The 27,939-nt window shown below is 42.3% G+C and overlaps 2 protein-coding genes across 4 annotated transcripts; both read right to left on the minus strand.

The window, feature by feature from the left end:
• Nucleotides 1-229: 229 nt before the first annotated feature.
• Nucleotides 230-16,792, minus strand: LOC120046102 (MBT domain-containing protein 1-like). The gene is made up of 17 exons (XM_038991053.1): nucleotides 16,660-16,792; nucleotides 15,505-15,706; nucleotides 15,076-15,209; nucleotides 14,776-14,896; nucleotides 14,406-14,488; nucleotides 14,123-14,240; nucleotides 13,798-13,932; nucleotides 11,746-11,834; nucleotides 11,396-11,621; nucleotides 11,227-11,282; nucleotides 11,004-11,108; nucleotides 10,598-10,745; nucleotides 10,293-10,375; nucleotides 9,783-10,017; nucleotides 7,969-8,040; nucleotides 5,121-5,294; nucleotides 230-4,556 (listed from the first exon to the last, which is right to left on the minus strand). Exons 1-17 carry the CDS (start codon nucleotides 16,678-16,680, stop codon nucleotides 4,435-4,437), a joined length of 2,124 nt encoding a protein of 707 aa, XP_038846981.1. The 5' UTR covers nucleotides 16,681-16,792; the 3' UTR covers nucleotides 230-4,434.
• A 293-nt stretch (nucleotides 16,793-17,085) lies between these two features.
• Nucleotides 17,086-26,467, minus strand: tdrkh (tudor and KH domain containing). Of its 3 annotated transcripts, XM_038991055.1 has the most exons (15): nucleotides 26,393-26,467; nucleotides 25,331-25,373; nucleotides 23,898-24,055; nucleotides 23,727-23,818; nucleotides 23,392-23,608; nucleotides 23,126-23,262; nucleotides 22,927-23,040; nucleotides 22,551-22,743; nucleotides 22,176-22,342; nucleotides 21,725-21,900; nucleotides 21,387-21,603; nucleotides 21,112-21,222; nucleotides 20,966-21,020; nucleotides 17,902-17,978; nucleotides 17,086-17,700 (listed from the first exon to the last, which is right to left on the minus strand). In XM_038991055.1, the coding sequence occupies exons 3-14, from the start codon at nucleotides 24,022-24,024 to the stop codon at nucleotides 17,923-17,925; spliced, it is 1,662 nt and encodes a 553-aa protein (XP_038846983.1). In that variant the 5' UTR covers nucleotides 24,025-24,055; nucleotides 25,331-25,373; nucleotides 26,393-26,467; the 3' UTR covers nucleotides 17,086-17,700; nucleotides 17,902-17,922. The 3 variants fall into 3 exon arrangements, with proteins under 3 accessions (XP_038846983.1, XP_038846984.1, XP_038846982.1); XM_038991056.1 differs by lacking the exon at nucleotides 17,902-17,978; XM_038991054.1 differs by having other exon boundaries at nucleotides 17,086-17,978.
• Nucleotides 26,468-27,939: the final 1,472 nt, after the last annotated feature.

The following is a 27,939-nucleotide window of genomic DNA, read 5'->3' on the forward strand; positions in this document are numbered from 1 at the left end:
TCCCACCAGCCTCCTCTGGTTCAAACAGCATTGAGGTGAAGTAGACTATAGAACTATAGAGAAAAAATTTAAAAAACAGCATTGACAAATATGGTAATTTATAAGTATCATTTTAATCAGCGTAAAAAAATGTTTCTTACAAAAATCGTTAACAGATACCTTTTCACAGCCATGCGGAAACAGTTTGTAATACTTGGAAACAAAAGACACAAAAATAATACAACCAATATTATGTCTACCAAACATTTGGTTTATTTACAAATTCAAGGTATTGTCTATCAAACCTCGATCACAGCACAAAATGACCAGAAGAAAGAACGGAAACCTCATGTATCTAGATAGAGATGTACAAACCACATTGCAACCAAATTTCTACCACACGGGTCAGTGTTTATAATTTCAATATTATATATTTTTTTAAACAAATCATTTAGTTATTTGTATCCAAAATAAAACACCAAAACATAACTTAAGCCCCTCCATTCATAATTACAGTTAATGAGAATTATTTCCCCAATAAAATAACTAATAATCACTTTATCAAATATATATGTAGCACCATGATATATAACGGTTGAATATAGTGGGGTTGTCACATACAAAAAGAGACCCGTGTTAGTATTCAAAGAACAGACACCTCATTCTAGATTGACCCCCTACTTCCACTAGACATTTAAGATCTGAAAGGTTTGGATAGGTGTAAGAAATATGCCTCAAAATGCCACTAAGCCTATCAAAAGGGCAAAATGGAGCTAGTACCATCTTTCTCATACCTATCCAATCCTTTCGGCTCTATAGGATGAGTAGGGTTAGTGGCTAGGGATCGATTTAGAGTGAGCGGTAGCATGACCAAAGACCATAACAGCAAAACAAGCTCAGTGTTGGTCCACAGAAAGACCTTACAATTTTGCATGCACTAACTGGATTGATCCGGTCCCAAATCAGCCCCTCCCTCTACACACTTCCTGAATCACCCCTTGTACATCTGAACGAATAGGTGTGAGCCAATAATGGCTTCCTGTTCTTACAGGTCTCTAAGGGGCTGATTCAGAGGTGTTGCTTTTGGATTGGGCAGCTCAGTGACATTGGGATATTCCTACATCCATTTCTAAGAATAAAGAGTCATAGTAGCACTGAAAAAGAAACCTCTCTCTCCAAAATGTGATTGTGCATTAGGAATTATTTGGGTTATTTGGAAGGTAGCAGCAAAGTTAGTCTATAAACAGTTGTGTCTTTTTGTTTTTCTAAGATACGTAATTTGATCAGTTAATTGGTTAAGATTACCACAATTCTTTAACACTTTCTTCATTCTCATCTAGCTAGTCATAGTCTGTGCCAGATCTGATTTCTTGAAGTTAACAAAAACCAAATCCTGAACTCCAAACCTTTTTCACATAAGAGGATAGTGACACACTACATTTAATTACTCCGCTGGACATTGTATATAACCTTAATTAATATAAAAAAATTCAATCTAAAATCCAGAGAGGAAACGGTAGAAACTATTGATCGTACATCCTTTGGAAAAGGAACTACACATGGAAACAATAATTGAGGGTAAAACCTAGCTACACAAAGCATGGCGTCAAACTGAACACCGATCAAGGGGTTCTCAACGCATTGTTAATCATTAGAACATGAAGGGTTTATGTAAAATACCTCACCAAATCAACAGAACAATAATAATACAAGAAACCATATCAAAAACAGGGGAGAAATCAACATTCAGACATGGACAAGAAGAAACATTAATTTGTGAGCAAGTTATTCCATTAAGACTTTCCTTTGAATAACTTTATGCAATGTCATTCTGTTTAATTGTGACTGTAATGCACTTTGCTTGACCCTTGCAGCCAAGAAAACACCTTAGAGAAAAATGCAAACATTTCCTGAGAAGTTAATTGTCAACCTTACTGGTATAGAAAGAGAGATTCTAGGTCATCTCCCATCCACTGCAACAATAACTGAGCTAGATCAACTTTTCTGTACTATTCTATTTATACATAGTGGATTCAAATAACATTTATTATATTCTGTTTATAGACCATAGTTCACATAGTTGCCATAGTTATGCAATAGAATGTAGGTCAATTGAAGCAAGTATAATATATTTCATGTACCTTAATATCACTTTAGGGTGTTGTAATTCAGCGATCTGACATAGCAAAATACAGAAAACATTATTGCATATTATTCCATTTCGAGGACTACCTCAAAATGTGCTGTTACAAATATCTGTGTTCGGTGTCTAGTCAGACATATGAGGATATCATTATTTTTTATTTGCATATGGTATATCAAGTTGCCCAAACCTGCATCTCGGATTAGAGACACATGATGTCACTATGACCCCCAACCCTGTCTCTATTTGACTGCCAAGCTCACCAGGAGGTAGTACAACAATATAACATATCACTGCGAGGGAAGAGAGGAAGTCTAGATACAATTGTCACCACTCACTACCAGCTACAATGCACAAGCAGATTCAGGAAGTTGGGAGGATCTCCAACCAATCAGGAATCTAGCAAAAATTTATGCGGTCTAAATGGTGAATAAAGAAGCCAACGGGAAAGGTTTTCTCCTGCTATAGCCTAATCCAATCAGATCCCATTGGTTTTGTGAACGGACACTTACAAAGGCTATCAACAAAGCAATGTTTAATAAATGGAGACATTAACACCGACAAAGTTGTTATCCAGTGGCTCAGTTGAATGCTTAACCAGTACACATCCATTTGGCTCTGAAATAAAGAATTAGCCATAAACAAGAGAGGGGAATCCCTAACCAAACGGTTTTGCATACCTCGATGTCATTCTTGACATGGAGCCTACAATGTTTTATTTCTGATTGACATCATTTTAGGATTAAACTTTGCTCGATTGATAGAAATTCTCTCTCTTTTAGGGACAGATTTATGAAGAGTTTGCACTTGTTTTCTTAGAAGAAAATAGGTTATGACAAGGAATAAGACATTATGGTTGAGTGTAATAACGAGTATCTAATGTGGTTTAGCTTCGTTTCTGGAGTTGTTTCCCCAGTAAAAAAACACTGATGCAAACACTAGATAAGTCTGGTCTCTCTATTGTAAAGCTGCTGACATGCTAGAGGTAAGGATGGTTTCAACAAGCCAGAGAGACTGGCTGTTTGTTCCTGTAGTGCAATCTGTGATCGTGTTTATCTAGTGTTTCCCAACACACACACTAGCAGACTACATAGTATGCATAGCCAATACTAAGAAGTATGTCCGTTAACCTATTGGGGCACAAACCCCATCTAGTCTAAGAGACTCCTTTCACAAGGTTTCAAAACCCACTCAGGCCAAATCACTTTCCTTAATATCTACATAGTTCTATATTGAATAGGTCTCGTCTATGAATATGTATCCTTACTATAATATCCACACCACTCCCCCAAAGAGCTGTTGATAACAAATCAGCATTTAAGACAAAATAACCCTCCAATTTAAAAGTACAAAAACTAACAAAAACAGAAACTTTACCAAAACTTCATGTACTATTAGCAAATCAAAGCAAGTCCACCTGGCAAAATTGTTGGAAAAAAGATTCCTGTTTTATACAGCTCTTTCCCTCCCTCCCTCCTTTCCTCGCTTTCAAGACCGCGTGAAATAAAATCCCTCCCTCCCTCAAGACCAAGTGAAATTCAATCCCTCCTTCCTTAGCTCTCTTACCTGAAAGAAATAAACCAAAGACCTATATATCTGTCACATTTAGTGCAGGTGTCTGTGTGTGTGTGTCCCCGAGTTGTGTCAGAGGTCCTGCCTGGCCTACGGCAGGGTGGTGGGAGAGACAGAGTACCCAGAGAACAGGCTTCTGTTGTGGGCATCCAGAGCTCCAAGGCCCCCTGCCTAGATGCATTTATGGAGGAAGACAGAAAGCCATGGTCGTTTCCAATCATTCAGGGATGTGGGATTCTGATCAGGTTGTCCAGGTATCATAGCCCTCTTCCGGGCCAGTGGCTTTAGGAAGTGTACCGGTTACCCGTTTATATGGTTTATATGGTATGTCGGTCTCACTGAATGAGTGACTGTCCATCAGGGCTCCAGGGTTTGATGTTGTAGCTGCTCAGAAGTGTTCTTCTTCCCTGGATGGTTTTGGGGAGACCTAAGTAGCTCCCTGTCTTGATTTTGTGGGGTAAGGGTTTGGGTTTCAGGGCATGTAGTCACTTAGTGTTTTTGGGGTACCAAGTCCCCCAGCAGTATTCTCCCCTGATTGCAGTGTTAGAGGCCATCTTTTCTGGATGAGTTTTTTTTAGAGCTCTCCATGCTCCCTGCCCTGTTGCTCTTGTCTTGGTTTAGGGATGTGTCTTGTCCTAGTAGGGGGTTGTAGGCAGTGTCTCTCTGGATGTTGGATTTCAGGGGTATTGTCCGGCTCCCCCTACCCTCCCAGGCTTAGCCCCGGTCCCCTGTCCCCCCTGTCAACAGGGCTCCTGTTTGATGTAGTAGTTGCCAGAGCCGTTGCTCTCCTGGTCTGAGACGCCCTGGGAGAAGGTGAACTCATCCACCTCAGCCTGTTCCTCCTTAAGACGTAACAGAGACTCTAGAGTGAGGGAGAGAGAGAGGGAGAGAGAGATAGCAAAATAGAGGGTTACATCATTTTAAAATACATTTTCGAAAGCCTGTCCAGCATACCAAGACAGATAATAAATGTTTAACACCAAGACAGAACAAAATAGCTAAACAACCACTTAAAAAAAAAAATATTCTCTTAGGGGGTAAACAACCATTTTTAGTCACAAAACGCTTTTCAGCACAAGACCAGCTATCCTTGTTAATACCTAGCCCTCCATCTGAGCCTGTAGTTCCTGTAATGAAACCAGACTTCTACAGTATATTATATCACCACTTCTCCTCCTTCCTGCAGACGTCCTGCTCACCTAGTACGCATCATGAGGTGAGAGGAGAAATTGCCCTTTCTCACATTAGTACTTTCACTTCAATAACGTGACACAGAAACAGGTGAATAGAACTTGCTTTCATGCAGGTGTATCCAACACACAGCGATCACACAGCAGGGTCAGCACCTACAGTGGCTGAGGACTGACCCCTATTAGCACCCTCTGTCTGTGTGGAGGTCTCAGTGGTTATTTATTGGTAGTGTTACCTGGTTTGTGGGTGTGATGGTGGTGGTGGTAGTGGTGGTGGGTGCGGGACCGGGGGGCCAGAGTGGGGCACTGGCTGGAGTAAGGGGGCGGACTCTGCTCTTCGTCCTCCCCTGATAGGCTCCTCCTCCTGCCTGCCTGACTGAAGAGCCGACGACCAACCGGAACCTTCCGCTCTAGACACCAAGTTAGACTCAGGTAAGCTACTACGGGTGCTTTCAGGTTGCTACTGCTCCCAACAGTGTAGGTTTGAATGTTCGGTTGCATAGGGTTACTTCATATGTATTTTGAATAATAAAATAAATGCTAACTTATTAATTAATTCATTACAGATCCTATTGTGTGTGTATATAAAGGTAAATGGCCTAGATAATCACATTATTTAATGAATTATATAGCATGTACAGTTGAAGTCGGAGGTTTACATACACCTTAGCCAAATACATTTAAACTCAGTTTTTCACAATTCCGGATATTTAATCCTGTTAAAAATTCCCTGTCTTAGGTCAGTTAGGATCACCACTTTATTTTAAGAATGTGAAATGTCAGAATAATAGTAGAGAGAATGGTTTATTTCAGCTTTTATTTCTTTCACCACATTCCAAGTGGGTCAGATGTTAACATACACTCAATTAGTATTTGATAGCATTGCCTTTTAACTGTTTAACCTGGGTCAAATGTTTCGGGTAGCCTTCCACAAGCTTCACACAATAAGTTGGGTGAATTTTGGCCCATTCCTTCTGACAGAGCTGGTGTAACTGAGTCAGGTTTGTAGGCCTTCTTGCTCGCACACGCTTTTTCAGTTTTGCCCACAAATTTTCTATAGGATTGAGGTCAGGGCTTTGTGATGGCCACTCCAATACCTTGACGTTGATGTCCTTAGGCAACTTTGCCACAACTTTGGAAGTATGCTTGGGGTCAATGTCCATTTGGAAGACCCATTTGCGACCAAGCTTTAACTTCCTGACCGATGTCTTGAGATGTTACTTCAATATATCCACATAATTTCCCTTTCTCATGATGCCATCTATTTTTGTTGAAGTGCATCTGTCCCTCCTGCAGCAAAGCACCCTCATAACATGATGCTGCAACCCACGTGCTTCCCGGTTGGGATGGTGTTCTTTGGCTTGCAAGCCTCCCCCTTTTTCCTCCAAACATAACGATGGTCATTATGGCCAAACAGTTCTATTTTTGTTTCATCAGATCAGAGAACATTTCTCCAAAAAGTACGAACTTTGTCCCCATGTGCAGTTGCAAACCGTAGCCTGGCTTTTTCATGGCGGTTTTGGAGCAGTGGCTTCTTCCTTGCTGAGCGGCCTTTCAGGTTATGTCGATATAGGACTCGTTTTACTGTGGATATAGAATCTTTTGTACCCGTTTCCTCCAGCATCTTCACAAGGTCCTTTGCTGTTGTTCTGGGATTGATTTGCACTTTTCGAACCAACGTATGTTAATCTCTAGGAGACAGAATGCGTCTCCTCCCTGAGTGGTATGACGGCTGCGTGGGCCCATGGTGTTTATACTTGTGTACTATTTTTTGTACAGATGAACGTGGTACCTTCAGGCGTTTGGAAATTGCTCCCAAGGATGAACCAGACTTGTGGAGGTCTACAATTTATTGTAGAGGTCTTGGCTGATTTCTTATGATTTTCCCATGATGTCAAGCAAAGAGGCACTGAGTTTAAAGGTAGGCCTTGAAATACATCCACAGTTAAGAAATTTGTGGAGTGGTTGAAAAATGAGTTTTAATGACTCCAACCTACGTGTATGTAAACTTCCGCCTTCAACTGTACACATTCAAGTTATTTTATTCTGTTTAAATACAATATTTCAAAAACACCAAACATGTTTCAAATGGTTCATAAGAATGACCTCTGATCCATTGTGAAATGTTCTAAAACATGTTCTGAATACACCCAAGGTAAGCTCAAACTCAAGTAAACCAGACTAGCGTTAGTGTGTGACCACGTCTGCACATAGCCCTGCTAAACCACTTCCTAAGACGTGGAACAAGTTGTGCTTGGAACATACAGGTAGACAGATGGCTCTAGATGGATAGAACCAGTTTCAGCATGGACATTGCCATCGAGGCCTTCCACCATTTTAAAGTGGTCAACTGGGTGGGGATTCCTATGGGCTGGGAGTGATTAGCCAAAGATCAGAGCATTGCCTTCTTCAAATTGGTTTGTAGATGGCTTTAAGCTATATCACTGCCATTTAGTGGCCACAAATGAATAACACACAAGAAAGAAGACACACAGCAGGGGACGATAAATCAACAATATTATCTTTATGCTTTTTCAAACACAACAGAAGAACATTCACTACTTTAAAATGGAGAGAGCCCCAATGGCACTGCCCATGTTGTCATGGACACCATAATGGCACAGACAGAAAGATAAGTCCTATTTTTATCTCTATGGTTTGGACCATCACACCCAGTGTTACAACACCCTCGCCACCTTTTTGGCACTCGCCCAGAGTACCACAGCTTCCTGTCATGGGACTCATGCCAACCAATCAGATCCCAAAGAACAGACAAGAAAGAAAAAACTAAACATTAACAGAGATTCTAAGCTAGATAGATTTCCCCCCACCAGAGTGTGGAACAGTGGAGGCTGGTGGGAGGCACTTTGGGAGGACAGAGTCATTGCAATGGCTGGAATGGAATCAATGGAACAGTATCAAACACAGGGAAACCACGTTTGACTCCGTTCCACTGAATCCATTCCAGCCATTATTACAATGAGCCCATCCTCCTATAGATCCTCCCACCAGCCTCCACTGGTGTGGACCAACGAAAGGAGGGAAAGAGGGAAGCGAGTGATGATAAAAGATTAGAGAACTCACTTTTCTTTTGTCCTTTGTATTGTTGAGCTTTCTTCTTGTGCTTAGGTACAGCTGCAGGGATTTCTCTGGCCACTGAAATGATAGAAAATAGAGGAGAGAATAAACAGTGGCCTATTGTTTTACACAAATGTACATTTCTGCCTGTTAGTTTGGGACTCCAATCGTATGTTATCAAGTAATTGGTCACGTATTAGCTGGAACTTAATCCAATCCATCAATGAGAGCCTAAGTGGTAGTTGTTTGGTTTATGATTGTGCATGTTAGTGTGTTGGTGTGTTAGTGTGTTGGTGTGTTAGTGTGTTACATGTTGGTGTGTTACATGTTGGTGTGTTACATGTTGGTGTGTTACATGTTGGTGTGTTAGTGTGTTACATGTTAGTGTGTTACATGTTGGTGTGTTAGTGTGTTACATGTTAGTGTGTTACATGTTAGTGTGTTACATGTTAGTGTGTCACATGTTGGTGTGTTACATGTTGGTGTGTTACATGTTGGTGTGTTAGATGTTAGTGTGTTAGATGTTGGTGTGTTACATGTTAGTGTGTTAGATGTTGGTGTGTTACATGTTAGTGTGTTAGATGTTGGTGTGTTACATGTTAGTGTGTTAGATGTTGGTGTGTTACATGTTAGTGTGTTACATGTTGGTGTGTTGTGTGTTACATGTTAGTGTGTTACATGTTGGTGTGTTACATGTTGGTGTGTTACATGTTGGTGTGTTACATGTTGGTGTGTTACATGTTGGTGTGTTACATGTTGGTGTGTTACATGTTGGTGTGTTACATGTTGGTGTGTTACATGTTGGTGTGTTACATGTTGGTGTGTTACATGTTGGTGTAGTGTGTTACATGTTGGTGTGTTACATGTTGGTGTGTTACATGTTGGTGTGTTACATGTTGGTGTGTTACATGTTGGTGTGTTACATGTTGGTGTGTTACATGTTGGTGTGTTACATGTTGGTGTGTTACATGTTGGTGTGTTACATGTTGGTGTGTTACATGTTGGTGTGTTACATGTTGGTGTGTTACATGTTGGTGTGTTACATGTTGGTGTGTTAGTGTGTTACATGTTGGTGTGTTACATGTTGGTGTGTTAGTGTGTTACATGTTGGTGTGTTAGTGTGTTACATGTTGGTGTGTTAGTGTGTTACATGTTGGTGTGTTACATGTTGGTGTGTTAGTGTGTTACATGTTGGTGTGTTACATGTTGGTGTGTTACATGTTAGTGTGTTACATGTTCCTGTGTTACATGTTAGTGTGTTACATGTTGGTGTGTTACATGTTGGTGTGTTACATGTTGGTGTGTTAGTGTGTTACATGTTGGTGTGTTACATGTTGGTGTGTTAGTGTGTTACATGTTGGTGTGTTACATGTTGGTGTGTTACATGTTGGTGTGTTACATGTTAGTGTGTTACATGTTAGTGTGTTACATGTTAGTGTGTTACATGTTGGTGGGTTACATGTTGGTGTGTTACATGTTAGTGTGTTACATGTTGGTGGGTTACATGTTGGTGTGTTACATGTTAGTGTGTTACATGTTAGTGTGTTACATGTTGGTGGGTTACATGTTGGTGTGTTACATGTTGGTGTGTTACATGTTAGTGTGTTACATGTTAGTGTGTTACATGTTGGTGGGTTACATGTTGGTGGGTTACATGTTGGTGGGTTACATGTTCCTGTGTTACATGTTAGTGGGTTACATGTTGGTGTGTTACATGTTAGTGTGTTACATGTTAGTTTGTTACATGTTGGTGGGTTACATGTCAGTGTGCTACATGTCAGTGTGTTATATTTGGGTAGAACTGTGGTGTTTGATCTCACTCTGTGCGGCGGGGGGCTGTAGCTGGTAGCCGGTCAGCTGACACCAGCCCACGGGGTAGAGGTCAGACGACTGACAGTCCACCCATTGGTCGTACTCGTCCTCCCAGCCATCAAAGTGGATGCGCAACAGGCGGTGGACGATCCGAGTCACAGTGGCAACACACACCAACCTGGGCTCCATCAGGTCCACGGCCTCCAGCTTCATACCCTGACGGAACCCGTGGTTTGGAACATCCTGGGCAGGGGCAACAAGATGGCGGAGGCAAAGACGAGAGACATTTTTAGGTTCTTCGTCAATACAGTGCTTTTTCCATAACAATTTTTGAAAAAAGTCTTACATCAAACATGTATGTAAGCGAAAAATAGATAAATAATTTGCCTTGTAGGTAATGCCTGCTTGTAGTCATTTTTATTTGAAGTATAATTTTCATGTGATCATAGAAAGACAGAACTACAGGACTGCGCTAACCAACAAAACAACACAGCCACGATGTCAGGAATCAGTCCTACCTTGTTAAAGAGCTTCACAGGAGCGGCTATTGAACTTGTTTCTCTGAGGTAGTCAAACCATTTAAATGGCAGTTTAGTGTACCCTGTGGGGCAGAGTCAGTGGTAAGGCTGGGTTAACACATAACCCTTGACCAGAGAGGCCAAAGAGGAAGAGGAACAAGAGCTACCTTCAACAACTGGGACAAAGAGACTATCTCAATGAGACTATCCTTAATTAAATAAACAACGGGTGAAAAAAAATAACTGAGTGAGGGAATGTTGCAGTCTGTGAAAGAAGGAAAAGAAAGTTGGGGTAAGAAGTGTACCTCTAGGGTGTGTGAGTTCGATGTTGTTGATTTCACAGAAGCCGGCAGGGAAGATGGAGGGAGAGGTGGAGTGGTAGCAGAACCAGTCTGAGCCGTCCGTCACCTCCGACCCGTCGACGCCGATCATGAGGTACCCGTCTGCCAACACCTGAAACGGACAGCAAACATCCATCTAAGATGTATACAACTCAAAACCTTAACAGGTGACCAGGGACTGAAAGTAAGTAGAGCGAAACCCCAATCCAGGGGAGCCAACAGCGGAGTAGTATGACCCTTGAATTTTACCATGGAAACGACCCAAACTGTTGCCATGTCTTTATTACAGTGGCTACACAGAAAGCGGAGAAGTGAGACAGTTACCTTTCTTACAGTGGCTACACAGAAAGCGGAGAAGTGAGACAGTTACCTTTCTTACAGTGGCTACACTTATAGCTGAGAGGTTTAGAGGGTCGATGGCCTCTAGTTTCATCCTGTCCCTGAACCATTCACCATTCTGGTCCACGTCTTTCACCTGAGGAGATATCACAGATTCATTCATCATTCTGGATCCGTACATTGGAAAATATCAATACAAACCACAGAGGCACAAAGACTTGGGGCATTGTAAACATGTGGTGTATTTACATTACCTTGGCAAACAGCTGGGCGGGGGCGTCCATTTGACCATCGATTTTCTTTGACACATCTGGGAAACAAACATTGTCAGCAGAGTCAGAAAACAAACACATTAGACTAACTACCTACCTAGGCCTAACTCACTGCCAACTTAACTACCCAAAACCAACTAACTTGACTGACCGGACCGTTTGAAGCGGTGTCCGATGCTCCGGGACCATCCGATGGAGTGTATGAGCGGGGAGTACATGTGACACCAGAAGTCGTCAGAGCCCTCCTCGTAGACGAGCCTCAGTCGTCCCCCAATCACCTGCTCCACCAGAGCCACCCGCGTCCGGCACAGGTGGCTCTTATCCACCACCTCCACACGCATCAGCTTCTTAAAGGGGAACTGCATGTTCTCATGGACCTGGGTAGAGAGGGGGGAATGAAAGGAAGCGCTAAGAGTGGGTGCTTTTAGAGAACTAGGTAGAGTTTAAGCCATCGTCCTTACCGGTGTTTACGTCTTGCAGCTCAAAGTGATGAAATCTTACCTTGGTGGCAAAGTCCGGTGGTAGTGTTTTGGCTCCAGTGAGACGCTTCACAAGGAAAGCTTTCCAGTTAGAGTACTTTAGCTGTATCGCTGAGAGAGAAACCAAAAACATAATCCATCATCAGTCTATCAATCTGTTTTCCATCTTCTGTTAAGTTCAAGGCCTGTTAAAAAAGGCATGTTAAAAAAGGCATGTTAAAAGCATGTTAAAAAAGGCATGTTAAAAAAGGCATGTTAAAAGCATGTTAATAAAGGCATGTTAAAAAAGGCATGTTAAAAAAGGATGTTAAAAAGGCATGTTAAAAGCATGTTAAAAAAGGCATGTTAAAAAAGGCATGTTAAAAGCATGTTAATAAAGGCATGTTAAAAAAGGCATGTTAAAAAAGGATGTTAAAAAGGCATGTTAAAAGCATGTTAAAAAAGGCATGTTAAAAAAGGCATGTTAAAAGCATGTTAATAAAGGCATGTTAAAAAAGGCATGTTAAAAAAGGATGTTAAAAAGGCATGTTAAAAAGGCATGTTAAAAGCATGTTAAAAAAGGCATGTTAAAAGCATGTTAAAAAAGGCATGTTAAATAAAGGCATGTTAAAAGCATGTTAAAAGCATGTTAAATAAAGGCATGTTAAAAGCATGTTAAAAAAGGCCTGTTAAAAAAGGCATGTTAAAAGCATGTTAAAAAAGGCATGTTAAAAAAGGCATGTTAAAAAAGGCCTGTTAAAAAAAGCATGTTAAAAAAGGCCTGTTAAAAAAAGCATGTTAAAAAAGGCCTGTTAAAAAAGGCCTGTTAAAAAAAGGCCTGTTAAAAAAAGGCATGTTAAAAAAGGCATGTTAAAAAAGGCATGTTAAAAAAGGCATGTTAAAAGCATGTTAAAAAAAGCATGTTAAAAGCATGTTAAAAAAAGCATGTTAAAAAAGGCATGTTAAAAAAGGCATGTTAAAAAAGGCATGTTAAAAGCATGTTAAAAAAAGCATGTTAAAAAAGGCCTGTTAAAAAAGGCATGTTAAAAAAGGCATGTTAAAAAAGGCATGTTAAAAAAGGCCTGTTAAAAAAGGCATGTTAAAAAAGGCCTGTTAAAAAAGGCCTGTTAAAAAAGGCCTGTTAAAAAAGGCCTGTTAAAAAAAGCATGTTAAAAAAGGCATGTTAAAAAAAGCATGTTAAAAAAGGCCTGTTAAAAAAGGCATGTTAAAAAAGGCATGTTAAAAGCATGTTTAAAAAAGCATGTTAAAAAAGGCCTGTTAAAAAAGGCCTGTTAAAAAAAGCATGTTAAAAAAGGCCTGTTAAAAAAGGCATGTTAAAAAAAGCATGTTAAAAAAAGCATGTTAAAAAAGGCCTGTTAAAAAAGGCATGTTAAAAAAGGCATGTTAAAAAAGGCCTGTTAAAAAAGGCCTGTTAAAAAAGGCCTGTTAAAAAAGGCATGTTAAAAAAAGCATGTTAAAAAAGGCCTGTTAAAAAAGGCATGTTAAAAAAAGCATGTTAAAAAAGGCCTGTTAAAAAAGGCATGTTAAAAAAAGCATGTTAAAAAAGGCCTGTTAAAAAAGGCCTGTTAAAAAAAGCATGTTAAAAAAGGCCTGTTAAAAAAGGCCTGTTAAAAAAAGCATGTTAAAAAAGGCATGTTAAAAAAGGCATGTTAAATAAAGGCATGTTAAATAAAGGCATGTTAAAAGCATGTTAAAAAAGGCATGTTAAATGGCATGTTAAAAAAGGCCTGTTAAAAAAGGCCTGTTAAAAAAGACCTGTTAAAAAAGGCCTGTTAAAAAAAGCATGTTAAAAAGGCCTGTTAAAAAAGGCCTGTTAAAAAAGGCATGTCAAAAGGCATGTTAAAAAAGGCATGGTAAAAGGCCTGTTAAAAAGGCCTGTTAAAAAAGGCCTGTTAAAAAAAGCCTGTTAAAAAAGGCATGTCAAAAGGCATGTTAAAAAAGGCATGGTAAAAGGCCTGTTAAAACAGGCATGTCAAAAGGCATGTTAAAAAAGGCATGGTAAAAGGCCTGTTAAAACAGGCATGTTAAAAAAGAAAGCGTATTACTATGATCATGATTATGGAATGATGTTTACATTTGGGAGGTACGAGCGGTTTCCCGCTGGATGCGCACCACCCTACGTGGTGGATCTCTGGAACACAGAGGTTACACCAGAAGTCCCTGCTGGTGTCGTTGTCAAAACCCTCGTACCGCAGCAGAGCCTTGAACCCTGGGGAAGAGAACAGAAACAGAAAGAGCCTCTCATGGGACATCTTTACAACCCCATTACTGTGCATTCTTCTAAGAATTATTAAGAATAGTCTGCTCATTATGGCAAAAAAAAAAAAATACATTTTAAATGTTAAGAATTGTTTGGTTACACGGATAGAAATCCTTCAAGTGGTTAGATGTGTTCTTACCTGACAGTTTGACGATCCCTGCTACCCAGTAGACTTTAGTAGAGAGGTTAGTATCGGAGTTGAGCACCTCGACCATCACTCCTTCAGCTAGGTCTCCCCAGCACGTACCCATAGGGACCTGAGACACCGAGAAATAATGAAATGTAACACAAGTTCATAATATATCCCACAAGGTACAATTGTGTTGATCAAAACAAGGTGGATTTACAGATATATAACCTTAGCATCTGCAATAGACTTCAATACAGGACAATTTGAATGTCTAGCTGTTGTTTAAACGTACGTGCTTGAAGCAGCTGACTGGTGCTCCAACCAAGTTATTGCTACAGATGTACCGCCCCCAGTCAAAGCCTTCAACAGGAACCACTGTAGGGGAGAAGGAACAAGGTCAACATTCACTATACTGGGTCAGGAAAGAGAATGTGTGTTCTTATAACTAAAACCATCTTCCATTCAAGGCCATTCTTCTGCATAACAACAATATGAGAGATTGTGTGTTCTGTCTATAATATATGCCATTTAGCAGAAGCTTTTAACCAAAGCGACTTAGTCATGCATGCATACATTTTACATATAGACGGTCCCGGGAATCGAACCCACTATCCTGGCTTTGAAGCGCCATGCTCTACCAACTGAACTACAGGTGGACTCGCCTGCTTTTGACTTAGCCTGGTTCTGTTGTTGTTGACTTGCTTGGTACTGGGCGTAAGCTGCCAACTTTGCCATGAGAGGCTGTTTCTGTAAGACCTTGGCCTTTTTCGTAGGTGGTTTACCCTTCAGTAAAAAGCACAAAACATTTACAGTGAGATTAGATTGAAGAAACAAAATATGCCCACACTTTTTACTGGTTATGTTCTCTTGCATTTCCAAAGGAAATAGAAGAAGATGTTCTAATTCTACTATCTGGCTACAACAAATAACATACAGAACATAGTATGGGATTATATGGTTACCTGGAGTCTAGCCAAGATGCTGGCTTTCTTAGAGTTGGAGGAGTAACTTCTAGAGCAGGAGACGCTGCAGAAGCGTTTAGTCTTGGAGTAGAAGGCGTCTCGCACTCCGACCATCCCACACATCTCACACGTGGCTGGAAAACAAGGCAAAACATAAACATTTCCTGGGAACTCAGAATAAAGCAGGATATTCCAATTCATTCAAAGCAATGTATTCTTCTTTCATCAGTTATTTTCCTCAACTATATTGTATGAAATGACAGGATAACTATGACAGTAGCAGGCCGGGATCTATGTCAATCACAGGCAGCCACTTAATTCACTCGCTTAACCGGTTTTGTGCAATCACCCCAGAGACACTGACTGACCCATAGGATTCTTAACTGATTTATATCTATGGATCCTATATCAATATTTCCCTGTACTGACCCATGCCGGTCTTGCCGTCGGGATAGGTGTAGACCTGTCCATTGTTTTTGATGATGGGCAGGCTGGCGGGGATGGAGGGCACCTCGTCCTCACTGTCCTCTGAGCTGGAGCTACTGGTGCTCTCCTCACTGCAGCTGTCGTACCGGTCAAACATCCCAAACGAGTCCTGGCGCTTACGCTCCGAACGCGGGGTGCGTTCAGCCTGGAAGAAGCAGAGAGAGGGAACGCATGACGCCTACTGACACCAATTGTACAGTGAGAGGGATATAATATCATTTATTGACACTTGTTCTTCTTTCAACAAGTGAATAATCACAACTTAAATAACATGTTTTATTATGGCATATTAGTCCTAATAGAAGATTGGTATACTTGGAAACCGTGTACGGTAAACAACGTGATACAACAGCCACACTGATATGTAGCAGATATAACTACCACGGCTAAGCATATGTACATGGCTACAGACATCCATGAGATAACATCCATACCAATACAGTTACTAGCATCGGATAACATTTAACTGAGCAATAACTGAGTCTTACGTATTTATATATATATAAAATACAATACCAGTTTCCTTGCTATATAATCACAAAGCCGCCTAAGTGTTAATTTATTTACCACCTCTGCATATAATAGTAGCTGGTAGCTAACGCTAGCTTGCTAACTTAGCTGTCTGGAGAAACACCTCCAGCTAAACGATCCTTTCCCCATCATCTTAATCGCACTAACGTTACTGTCTAGCTAGCTATTTATGTTACCGTTAACACTTAGCTAACATTGTTACAACGGATTGTGCAGAATGAATGTGAGAGACATGGGCTGGGCCTCAGCTAGCAAACCTGTTATTCCAGTTCTAGCGTTAGTTACTTGGCTAGCTGACCTAGCTACCGTCAGTTACAAGACACCGCTTGCAATAAATTATTTAAATGAGTATCCATTTAGCATGTAAAAACCGAATAAAAGTGTCCACATATTCACTTTTCAATAAAATAAGGGCTGTTGGATATTGCTATTTTGTAGTTTAGGGGATTCAATCAGCTGTTACTACAATCCGATAACGAAAGGGGAGCGCTAGCTAAGGCTAAAGTTAGCACGCTTGCTACACAACAAATCGGATACGGACGGCCCACATCGGGAAAATTAACTCACCAAATCCCTTGTGTTCTCCATCAGCCCTTCATATAGTTAGTATTTTATTGGCTCAATTAGAATAGTAAACCCCCCAAAGTAGGGGGTTTAATAGCTTGAAAAAGCTAAACTCAGAGCCCCGAAAGGAACTCAAGCAGGATAGTATCAACAAAAATCCAATGTATCAAATGAGCATGCGCGATCAGAACCCACTTTGTTGTGATTGGTCAGCGCTTAACGACAAGACACAGAAACAAAACAATTGTGTAAAGTCTACCCTACTTTCAATAAATATTAGGAAATAACCACAATTTTCGATTGTAAAAGTAAAAAAAGAGCAAAGTGACCTGCCAAAACGTTCATAGTCAATATACTGTAAAATACATTTGTAGAGTGGAACAGCTATACTTTGAAATCAAATCAGCAAAGCATTCTGACATATTTAAGTGTATTATATCTTTATTCTCACAACATAAAACTGAAGCACAATACTACAGAGGCTTACATTTTAATTTACAGATTGATTTTGTTCTAACAGCCACAATCACCTAATATAGGGCTCGAATGGCTCATATCAGCGTGTTATCTTAAACAATACTGGCATTCAACTTATTTTTCTCCATCTCTTCGGCAACTTCAACAATAAACACATAGCAGCACAAGGCATAACTGCATGAAAGGCATAAGGCAATAACCAAAATCAACCCGTATTCGGGAAATACAACAGTTCAATGAAATTGGCTGGGAGAACTGCTGCACAGTCTGCATTCCAAATCGACCTCTAACCATTCCTGCAGATCAGTAGTGATCGGATAGGTTCAGGCCACATGGTAAGTGGTTCAACTTGCCCGCTGAGGTTTTGCAAAAATTGTTATCATCCAATTGTTTCAGATAAACAGAAAATGCCAAGGAGTATGGGGCTAATGGTCCATTTGGGATTCAGCATTAGTCAAGTAAGGCTTCTCGAAGAGGGCGAGGGGGTTGGTGGCATGGGGGTGAGGGAAGGTGTCCACTTCATAACATGGAGTTGATGCAGAGTGGATGGTCAGTGCTGAAAGAAAGCTAAGGTGAGAGGAAAAATAAACACCAATGTTTGTGTAGTGGGATGTGTCTTGCACTCTTCCAATACTAATAAAGACATGTTAACAAAAAGTATAGCGTTTTCAATTTGTATCCATTCATCATTAAAATAGATCAATTACATCAGTGCATATATTACAAAAACATTACACACTACAAAAACCAGGGAAGGGTATACGGAACTTGACATGTCTGTCTTTGGTCTCAGACGAACTCGTCGTCTAGAACATCATCAACGCTTCCTGAGATTGAGGCAACTTCTGAAACAAAAATATAAAAACACGCATTAGGTTAACTAATAAATAAGCATCGTCATTCTGGTCTCAAAATTAATTCACCACATCTCAGTGAGTTGTCCAGACAGTGTTCCACGCGATCCCTGATGAACGACAGGAAGTGCCTTGGTGATTGAGGAGTGATGCAGGCCCAAAGACACACAATAGCCATGTGACAAATCAACCCTCGTTGTGAAAAGTGGAGTCCCTCTGAAATTCAGCTTTACCTCTGTTTGGGATAGACTCCTTCATAGGTCATAATTCCTGAGGGCTCGCTCTCCTGTCATTTGCGTCAGTGCAGTTGGGCTCCTCGTTGAATTGCTCTGAGGTTTGCAGACCACTCCTCTGATGCGTTGGCCGCTCTGCAATACCCAATCTTCCACTCTCCGTCCCAACCTCCTCTGGTGAATGGAATCCCGCTGAAGGTTCGTTCCTGTGTTCAGATCCTGCCTCCTTCCCAAGTGGACTCGTCACTTCCTCCATCTCGTGTTCGTCCAGTCGGTTTCTCTGTTCCTCAGTCTTCTCATCCATTCCAGCTTGGCTTTCCAGAGCATTCATGTCCATTGCCTCCTCAGAGAGGTGGAATGGTAGTCTTGTTGCTTTCCTCTTCCTCTGTGGGTTGCCACCATCAACATTAGGGCAGGACACAGCCTGACCCTTCTCCCAAGCAGGCGCCACTAACCCCATATAGATAATATCACTCCCACTGCTACTACTACTGCTGCCAACTACAACCACACTAGGACTTTCAGTGCCATCTTCGCCACCCCCATGCCTGCCCTCTTCCAGCCACGCGTGCCTCTGTGTGGGGAAGGTAGGAGTGGAACCGATAGCCCCTTCACTGTTCTGCTCCTCGTCCACTTCCTCCTCCAGACTGTAACCTCTAGTCGACCACCACGTTGAGTTTCCCCCAGTTGTCTCCACTTCTCCGGAAGACGAGGTTAAGCCACATTCCTCATACCCGTCATAACTGGAGCCCTCCAGGAAGACGTCGTCACTCAGCATGACCGAACCCAACAAAGAGGTCACGACCTCCAGAGGCGACGAGGAAGTAGATGAAGAGGTACAGGAGGACATAGGAAGTGTGTGTGTGAGTTGCAGCTGGGGCACTGAGCTGTAGAGGTTGGTGGTTCGGTTGAGTGTGTGACAGCGCTCGCCCGGGACCTGGTGGTCTGGGGAGAGGGGGTGTTCAGAGGGGCTGGGGGACTCCAGGATGTGGGAAACCAGGTCCACCAGGGCTCGCTGGGCCGGGGTGGAGTGGGTCAGCCCAAAGCCAAACCCAGAGGGGCTGTCATCAACGTCAGCCCGCTGCAGCTCCAGAGGGCTCAGAGAGCCTGAGAATGACGGTGTGGCCAGCTCTAACACCAACTCCTCATTCTGATGGCCTGTAACTTAATAACACATGTCGCCAAAAGGAGTTGTCACACTGCGAAGAGAGAAAACAACTGGGGACAACGGTTTGATTTCTAGGGCCGTGTTTATGGCTGTGGCGGTCACGAAATTTCATCAGCCGGTGATTGTCAAGCAAATAACTGTTGGTCTCAAGGTAATTAACATAAACACATTTAGCATCTCCTGGCTTCCACACAGCCTACAAGCCACTTTAAAAACTAATAAATCCATGTAATATAGCCTACACCATCACAATACATCCATTATTTATTTTAGACAGGTCTAAAGCAGCATGACATTAAGAAAATGTAGTCCATTGCAGAAGAACAGAATAGCATACTCTGAGTTGTCCTTATGTTAGGTCCTGATGTGGCTATGCCAAATGGCTCTGGGCTACACTAGTTCATTTACCAGACAAGATTTGCTTAGAATTCCGTGGAATTATTTTATAGTATGAATACAATTGAACAAAGCTGAATAAAATGTAAATATTTACTCCAAACGATGGAGCGTGCACAGGAGGCTATTCTGTGTTGAGCGGTTAACAAAGAAATAGGTATTCCTATACGCTTAATTTAGAGTTATTAATGTAACGTTATACAAATGTTGGGCTGTTTTAATACATTGTAAGGCTGCATGAGACTAATGATTTGAAAAAAGTAGCTTGAAAGGCATGAGCTCTGCTTAGTGTTTTGCGCAGGCTGCACACACTCCAATAGTCTCTCATTCACTATTTGACAAGCACTCAAATTTCCTGGCGGAATCCCCTTTGTGGCCGTAATGATCCCCAAAAAATTAATACATGTATTTTGCAGCCCGGAGTGACCTTCTCCCTATGTGTGCTGCACAATTCCAAAGCTTCTCACACGGCTCTCCGTCATGTAAAAATGACTTGTGTCATGCACAAAGTAGATGTCCTAACCGACTTGCCAAAATGACAGTTTGTTAACAGAAAATTTGAGGAGTGGTTGAAAAACGAGTTTTAATGACGCCAACCTTAGAGTACGTAAACTTCCGACTTCAACTATATCTACGCACTTAAAAGGCAAATGGAGGACGCTTTCCCCGTGGTTCATTTTCATGCCAGACAGCTAGGCTATACTCCTGTTGTAGAGAGAAGCAATGTGCTTAACATAGGGAAAGTTGAGAAATAAATAGTAGGTCTAGTCTATAGAAAGCTGATGGGATCCTCTTTATATTAGCGGCCATCACTGTTTTCCCTCAATTATACAGCCTATAGAAATGTTGAGCAACAAGTGACGGATTAGATTTGCAAAAACATTTGCATTGATGTCAGTGATTAGAGGGACAATAGAGCGCCGAGTACCAGGCACTTAGTAGCCTACCAAACTTGCTACTGACCAGCAGCAGCAGAGCTTAGAGAAGCATGTGGAATTTGACTGGTTTCATGACTCGTGACTGCCAAATACAGTCACCGCAACAACCCTAGTCATGTGCAATAAAGCAAATAAATGCATTGAAAAGGAACATAAATTATTTCACTCACTCAGGTAGAACATAATCCATTTAAATGTTTTTGTTGATTTACCTACTGAACGGAACCCTCAGTGTATACCCACCTGATAAGCTGATGCAGGACAGGCTTAGCTCCGACGTGGCTCCAGTCACATCATCCTAAAAGAAACAGTTATAAGTCATATATAGTTCTGCACTTGAAGTCTTCATCTCTAATTGATGGTCCCTCTCCTCTGCCTGGTGTTCTTACCAGCATCCTCTGTAGTGTTCCAGGGTCGTCCCTGTCGCCACCCCCGTTCCCATTATCCTGGCTAGGTACAGCATGGCCCAGACTCACCATCTCCTCTCCTAGATCTACAGCCTGACAGAGACCACCAGATAAGGAAGTTCAAATGTTGACAATCATAGGGGGAGAAAAAAGTATGACAGAGAGAGACAGGACTGTAAGAGCCTGAGAGGGAGAGAAAGTGTGAGTGAATAAGTGATAGTCGAGGCAGCCATTTTCCATCCTAGTCCAGTACTGACCTTGCCCTCTGTGTTGTCGTAGAGTTGTACACTTGGCCAAGAGGAGACCTCAGAGTGGGTGTAGCTGCAAAGTTTGGCCAGCAGGGGTCTCCATTCGGCAACATACGTCAGGCGCTCAAAGTCGTCCAGGGCTTGGTCGCTCCACACCTCACCTGCCGGGTCGACTCCAGCTAAGCTGCACTCGATGGCCTGGAATGGTAGGCTGAGAAAGTCACTTCTAGAAGGGGAATGAGAGAAGACAAAACATTAGCCAAAGAGCCATTCGAGAAAGCTTTCATCTATTACGTCCTAAATACAGTGAGTGCTGGACTATTGTCCAGCTCTTTCTGACCCCTCACCTCATACTCCGGAGACTATCCCTGGGTAGTTCTCCATTGTCGCCAAAGTCGACATAGTAGAGGTCCACCAGGCCAGAGCCCATCATCCCCAGGACCCTCGCCCTGTTCCAGGTGCCGTAGTCCCGGTACGGAGCTGCCACGATGTCCCCCACCACGATGGTCTCCACTCGCTGCTCCTGGAAGAGTAACACAACGGTCTCAACACTACAGACAATCCTATAGAAAGTGTAAAAAAAAGCATTTCTCTGCAATGTAGAATGAAATTATAAAATGGTGTTCAGAGCGGACTATTTCAATGGTTTATTGTAGGTGGAATCTATACAATCATGTTCACTGGGGCACGCAACAGGAAACAAATGTGCATGTCTTATTGGACAAGACAAAAAAATCCCTTCCTGTTTCAGTCCATTTTCACCTGTTTGGTGTCTAAAGAACACAAGCAATGACTGACCTGCAGGGTGCCGTTGCTGTAGAAGCGGCTCATCTCAGCAGTAAGTTTGTCTAGCTGGAGGGAGCGGACCCCCAGGATCTGGATCCAGAAGTGGTGGGGGTTCTCTGACGCTGACACATACACCTCCAGGTGTTCATCTGGCTGGAAGCTCAGGTCTGGACTGGGGACTAGATGAGAGATATAGATGAGAGAAAATAGGAACATGCACACCATTACATAGTCTATGTGTTGCAGAGAATAGGAAAACTCATTCTGTAGTCAATGATTTAGGAAATTAGCAGTGTCAACGGGAGAGCACCTGTATTCATCTCAGTATTGTACATCCAATTTCAAAATGGCTACAACTATCCCAAAAGTCAGAACATCCAAACTTACTTTCAAATTTAGAAACATCTGATAGGGAGTCAGGCGACAGAAGATCATCCTCCTCTCGTGCCTCTGTAGCCAGCTGTACCGCCTCTCCTCTAGCCTGGGAAAGGGCTCCCACTGCGGTCTGGACACCGTTAGCCTGGACGAGCCCCCCTTCCTCCATCCAGAGAGATCGTGGAGCCTCCTCCAGCTTCAGTTCCTGTGTGGGTTTGATCTCAGTGACCTCTGAACTTTGTAGCGACAGAGTAGAGTCCATACAGCCAGATGCTCTAATACACCCCTATATAGGAATGTTAGAGCATCAGGGTATATGGGCCACTACATGACTACTATAGCAGGACTTCTGCAGTCCAGAAAAGTGATGTGTTGGACCTTTGTTTACCTCTGACCTTTGACCCTGGGGCTCAAAGGGTCTTCGTTTCTGGCGCTGTGCTGAGGACTGGGTAATCCTCCTCCTTACAGCCTCATCCTCAAATACCTTCTCTAGGATGAGCTCCTATAAGAATAATTAACATGACATTGTTTAAGTGTTAGGTACATAGCTGGTTATAACACTGCAGAAGATACATTCTTGCCCTCACCTTGGCCTGTCTGACCTCCAGCCTTGTCCCTGTGACGGACACCTTGCCCTTCTCTAGACCCCGCCCCCTCTCCCTGGGACATAGGACTCTTGCTCCCGTTGTCCTGGTGATGAGCTTCAGAGACTCCCCTCCACGACCTGAAGCACACAGCAATATAATTCAATCATTCATACGATTTATATCTATGAAACGGTGAGCTATGGAACATAAGTAATTTAACATACACATGGCAGTTTTTTTACAAACATGTAGAAAATCCTCTTTACCTATGATGCGTCCGAAGGCGGTCTGGGGCACCTCCATGACTTCAGTGGTGGTCTCGCAGTCTGTGGCCAGGTTCTCCAGGGCACACCTGGCCAGCAGCACCTGCTGAGGTGAGCCCTGCAGCAGGAAACACACTGAATTCTGGGAACTTTGCTCCCCCTCCCCTGCCTGCGAAGACTCAGAGAGCACCCTCACGCGGGCACCGGACTTCTGCATCAACTGGATGGAGGGAGAAAGAGGGACAGGTGAGAAGAGACCCTCCACACTGTCACACAGAGCCTGACAACATGATGAAATAGTAAGACAACCGGGCCAGGCGGGCTAGTAGGTCACTGACCAGGTCCAGGAAGGAGGCTTGGTACTTGGTAATGTTCCTGTAAACCTCCAGAGGTACTGACATCCTGGACTCTTCGGTGTTAGCCAGCGGAGCTAGAAAATAAAAAGACACCACTCCATAATCCAGTGTAAAAGAGAGGATTATCTAGTACCAACGAGATGCGAGACTCACGGCTGGTGCTTTTGATTTGTCGGTAGACGATGTATCCCACCGTCGCTCCTACAGACAGCCCCGCTGCCAGAGCCACAACTTTACCAGAGCTCAGGGTGCTCTTAGGCCCCTCCCTCACTGCCTCCATCACACGCCACGTGCCCAGGGAGAGACTCCACCTACACAAGGCATGTTACGTCAGACAAATAGAACATGTCATAATTCAGATTACCTAGACAGACATCAGATTCCACCTGAAAAGCACGTGTTAAATCTCCTCCTGACAGTGGCATCCATTCCCACATGACACATCTGCTGTTGGAAACTGCACATCCTGAAAGCTCCATAGAAGCCATGCAGTGAAAATGCGAGCACACAAGCCAGTTGGCTAAATGATACTTACCATTGAAATTGGCAAAATAAAAATAGTTCTTCCAAAGCAAGAGAACAGGGAATAACACCATTTTCCTCAACATCTATACCATGGATAGGAACGTGAAGCCATCGCCCCACTAGTCTGATCCCTGATGTAGGCTACTGCATTCTTTCAGATCAAACCAACACACACAATAGTAACCTATGTGATTAGCCGCTGAGCACGAACACACACAAAGCACTGTTCAGCCATAGGGCAGAGAGCATACTGCCTTTGCCTCAGCCCAGAGTGGCGGCTGCAGAGAGAAGCTAACCTAGACGTGCTGTTAGCTGGGCAACACCACAGTTGGGTCAGTTTAACTCCTGCCATTAGAAGTAGACTACATTCGGCCCGAAACACTATACTGATAAATACGGCCATCTTTCTAATCTTCATAACGGGTCCAGGTCCATTAATGTTAATGTGTTTGCTGCTTATGCTGGAAAGGGACAGGACTGGAGAGGAGACTATACTGTAGAACTGAAAGGATTTGGATTCGACTCGGTTTTGGGGCATACGTAACCCAACAGTGTGGTGTATACGGCCCACTCGGGCCTGAGGCAGCTATAGTGGTCACACCATGCAGACTGAGGCGTGTGTCGTCTCACTGTGACAGGATGGCCCGCGGGCTGTAGTTGAGAAACACCTGGGACCGAGAGATGCCCAGGTTCCCCACGTCCATCTGGGCAACCCAAACAATGTCACTCCTCTAGAATTTGGGCTTTTTGAGTTCACCAACAAGGAGAATTGACAGACAGGTAAGAGAGGTTGTCAGCGAGTGGCTCATTTTACAGCAAAAATTATGTATTTGCCACCGTCTAGAGACTGTAGATACCTGCTTGCAAATGTGGAAAGGACAAAGTTTTATCATACACTCATGCTGAGCTGGACCATTGGTTGGAATTAGGCTGAATGTCAGTGACCCTGCTGTATGCAGGAAGCTAGCCTAATAAAAATCAGACTGATGGTAATTATTGGTATATAGTCAAACAAAGCACTTACAAGCCAGAATGTTGAATAAAATTACATTTGTACTTACTCTACTGGCTCTCTGCGGGGTTGGTCCTTCAGCCGGTCGAAATCTGAGACAAAAGCCACAGGAAAGTATTATTTACCCAGCTTTTTAGAGCGCCAGTACTGATGTTGAAATGTCTATCACCTGACACCTGCAAGACATATTTCAGTATGCATGCACATCCAAATTGTGCACGTGCCTTAGGTCATGCGCAAACATCTTGATTACCACAGAGACCCGCATATTGAAGTGGGTCCAACCTCACGAACAATCGGCAGAGTACGTTCAAATATAAATTGTATTCAGACTTAAATAACTAATCGTACCTTGTCTATGTAAAATGTGCGTGACTATGCTGTACAGGCTACAGAAAGCATCGCCACTAGGTACCGCTGCAGCAATTAATCCGTAGTACTCAAATGTACTGCGTCGTGTAAAACAATTAGTTCGGGAGACCACAAGCGAAGATGCTAGCGTAGAGAACCTGGTTTTCAACTATGACGTTCTAAATAAGCAAATATTCTTGACATTTACTTTGAGACATATGCTCAAATGACATGCGGATGCAACGAATTATTTCCTTTCAGGCGTTAGTCATTGCGATTGAGAAGTACGCAACGCTACGTTGAGTGCCACACTAGGTTGTGATGCGTTCTGTGTACCACATGCGTTCAATATTTTCAACTCGTGCGTTGCTTTATGGTGTGGTGGTAAACGGAAGTACAGACTCCAACTAGATGCTAGTTAAAAGCTAAACACATGTACGGCAAATGCGGACTACACATCCGGCAAAACAAAACGCATATGCATCTGGTGTATATCGGGCAGTGACCGTTTAGAACGCACTGTACCGACGCTAGTTAGCGTGTTTGCTCACTCAGAATGAAGTCTCAAGTAATTTGGTGCAAGCGGAGTCGCAGTGACATTGTCTAGCAGCACTCGATGTCAGAATGAGGTCTCAAGTAATTTGGTTAAAGCGGAGTCGCAGTGACATTGTCTTGCAGCATTCGATATGTCAAACATGATCATCAATGTCAAATACATTAAAAGCAATCAAAACTAGTGTTAGTTATCGTTGACACTTACAAAAACACCTTCTCTCGTCGTTTGACCGCTCTGCAAAAATCTTCCCGTTCCAAATCGATGTATGGACGGACGTAAGTAATGTTATTTCAAGGCAAACTCAATGCTTTTGACTGGTTGGTTAAGAATCCGAATACTGGTGATTTCAGCCAATCACAGCTCGGTTGGTCATGCTTTGGGGGAAGAGCTGTGGCCTAAAATAACCAATCACCAATCAAATGTTCAAAAAATCCTCAAGAACGTGAATTGATGTTGCAGAAAAAACAATGAAATAAATATCTTGTACATACAGCGCACGCTGTTGCACGTGTACAGTCAGGTCCAAAATTATTGCCACCCTTGATAAAGATGAGAAAAAACCACTGTATTAAATAACAAATACTGAGTTATATTGTATGCAAAAAAAGGGGAATTATATTATGTTATACTAATACAATTGCTCAGATAGATTTTGTTTAACAAGTAATATTTATTCTGTAATAGAAAAGTGTCAAAATTATTTGCACCCGTTTTCCATACCTCACCTTCCGAGAATAATGCAACTGAGCCTTTTTCCTAAATGTTTTATGAGTTGGAGAACACATTTGGAGGGATCTGAAACCATTCAACCATACAGAATCATTCCAGATCCTTGATAATCTTCATCTGCTCTTCAATTCAAACCACTAGTTTTCAATGGGATTTAAGTCAGGAGACTAAGATGGCCATTGCATAAGGTTAATTTTGTGGTCAATTAACAATTTCTTTGTGGATTTTGATGTGTGCTTGGGGTTATTGTCTTGCTGGAAGATCCACCAAGTTTCAGCCTCCTAGCAGAGGTAACTGAGGCTAAAATGTCCTGATGCTGGGTAAAGTGCACAAACAAAATCTCTTTCTCTGAGCAATTGTAGTAGTATAAAATATATATTTTTTGCATACAATATAGCTCAATACTTGTGTTACTTATTTTATATAATTTTTTGCTCAAGGGTGACAATTTTTGACCTGACTGTAGGATGATTGGGCAGTGATGGCCTTTAATTTTCATCCAAGACCTTTAAATCATGAGGTTTCAGTGGCAATTTTTGCATGTAAATCTTGGTGGGGCAAAATAAAAAATAAATGTGGGATGCATGCCAGCAAAGCCACAACACTAAACAATACACTAATTGCACTATAACGGTGACAAACGGTGCCCACAAACTGTTAGGGACTACATAAAGCTGTCCCAACACCCTACCGCTGCTACACCTGGCTCTCAGCGGAGCCTTGTCTGGCACCAAAACAGTTAATTCAGCCTCATTTACTGCCTTTAAAAAAACATAGATGAAATGGCTGACTTGTTTAAACAAATGTGGTTTCTGCTGACAATTGAGATGTACAAACTATGGCATAAGGGGACGACAAGCGGATAAGAGGCAATCCATAATTTCGATTAAGACATTAATGAGCGAGCTAGGACGGACATAGCCAATATAACTATTTGTTCAGCACTTTTGAAATGTACAGCGCCAGAATTCAGAACATGGGCCATTCTTACAGTGTTCTCCCTGTACACCAAGTCAGAACCA

The sequence above is a fragment of the Salvelinus namaycush genome, chromosome 4, assembly GCF_016432855.1.
Source record: "Salvelinus namaycush isolate Seneca chromosome 4, SaNama_1.0, whole genome shotgun sequence".
NCBI classification, from domain to species: Eukaryota; Metazoa; Chordata; class Actinopteri; order Salmoniformes; family Salmonidae; genus Salvelinus; species Salvelinus namaycush.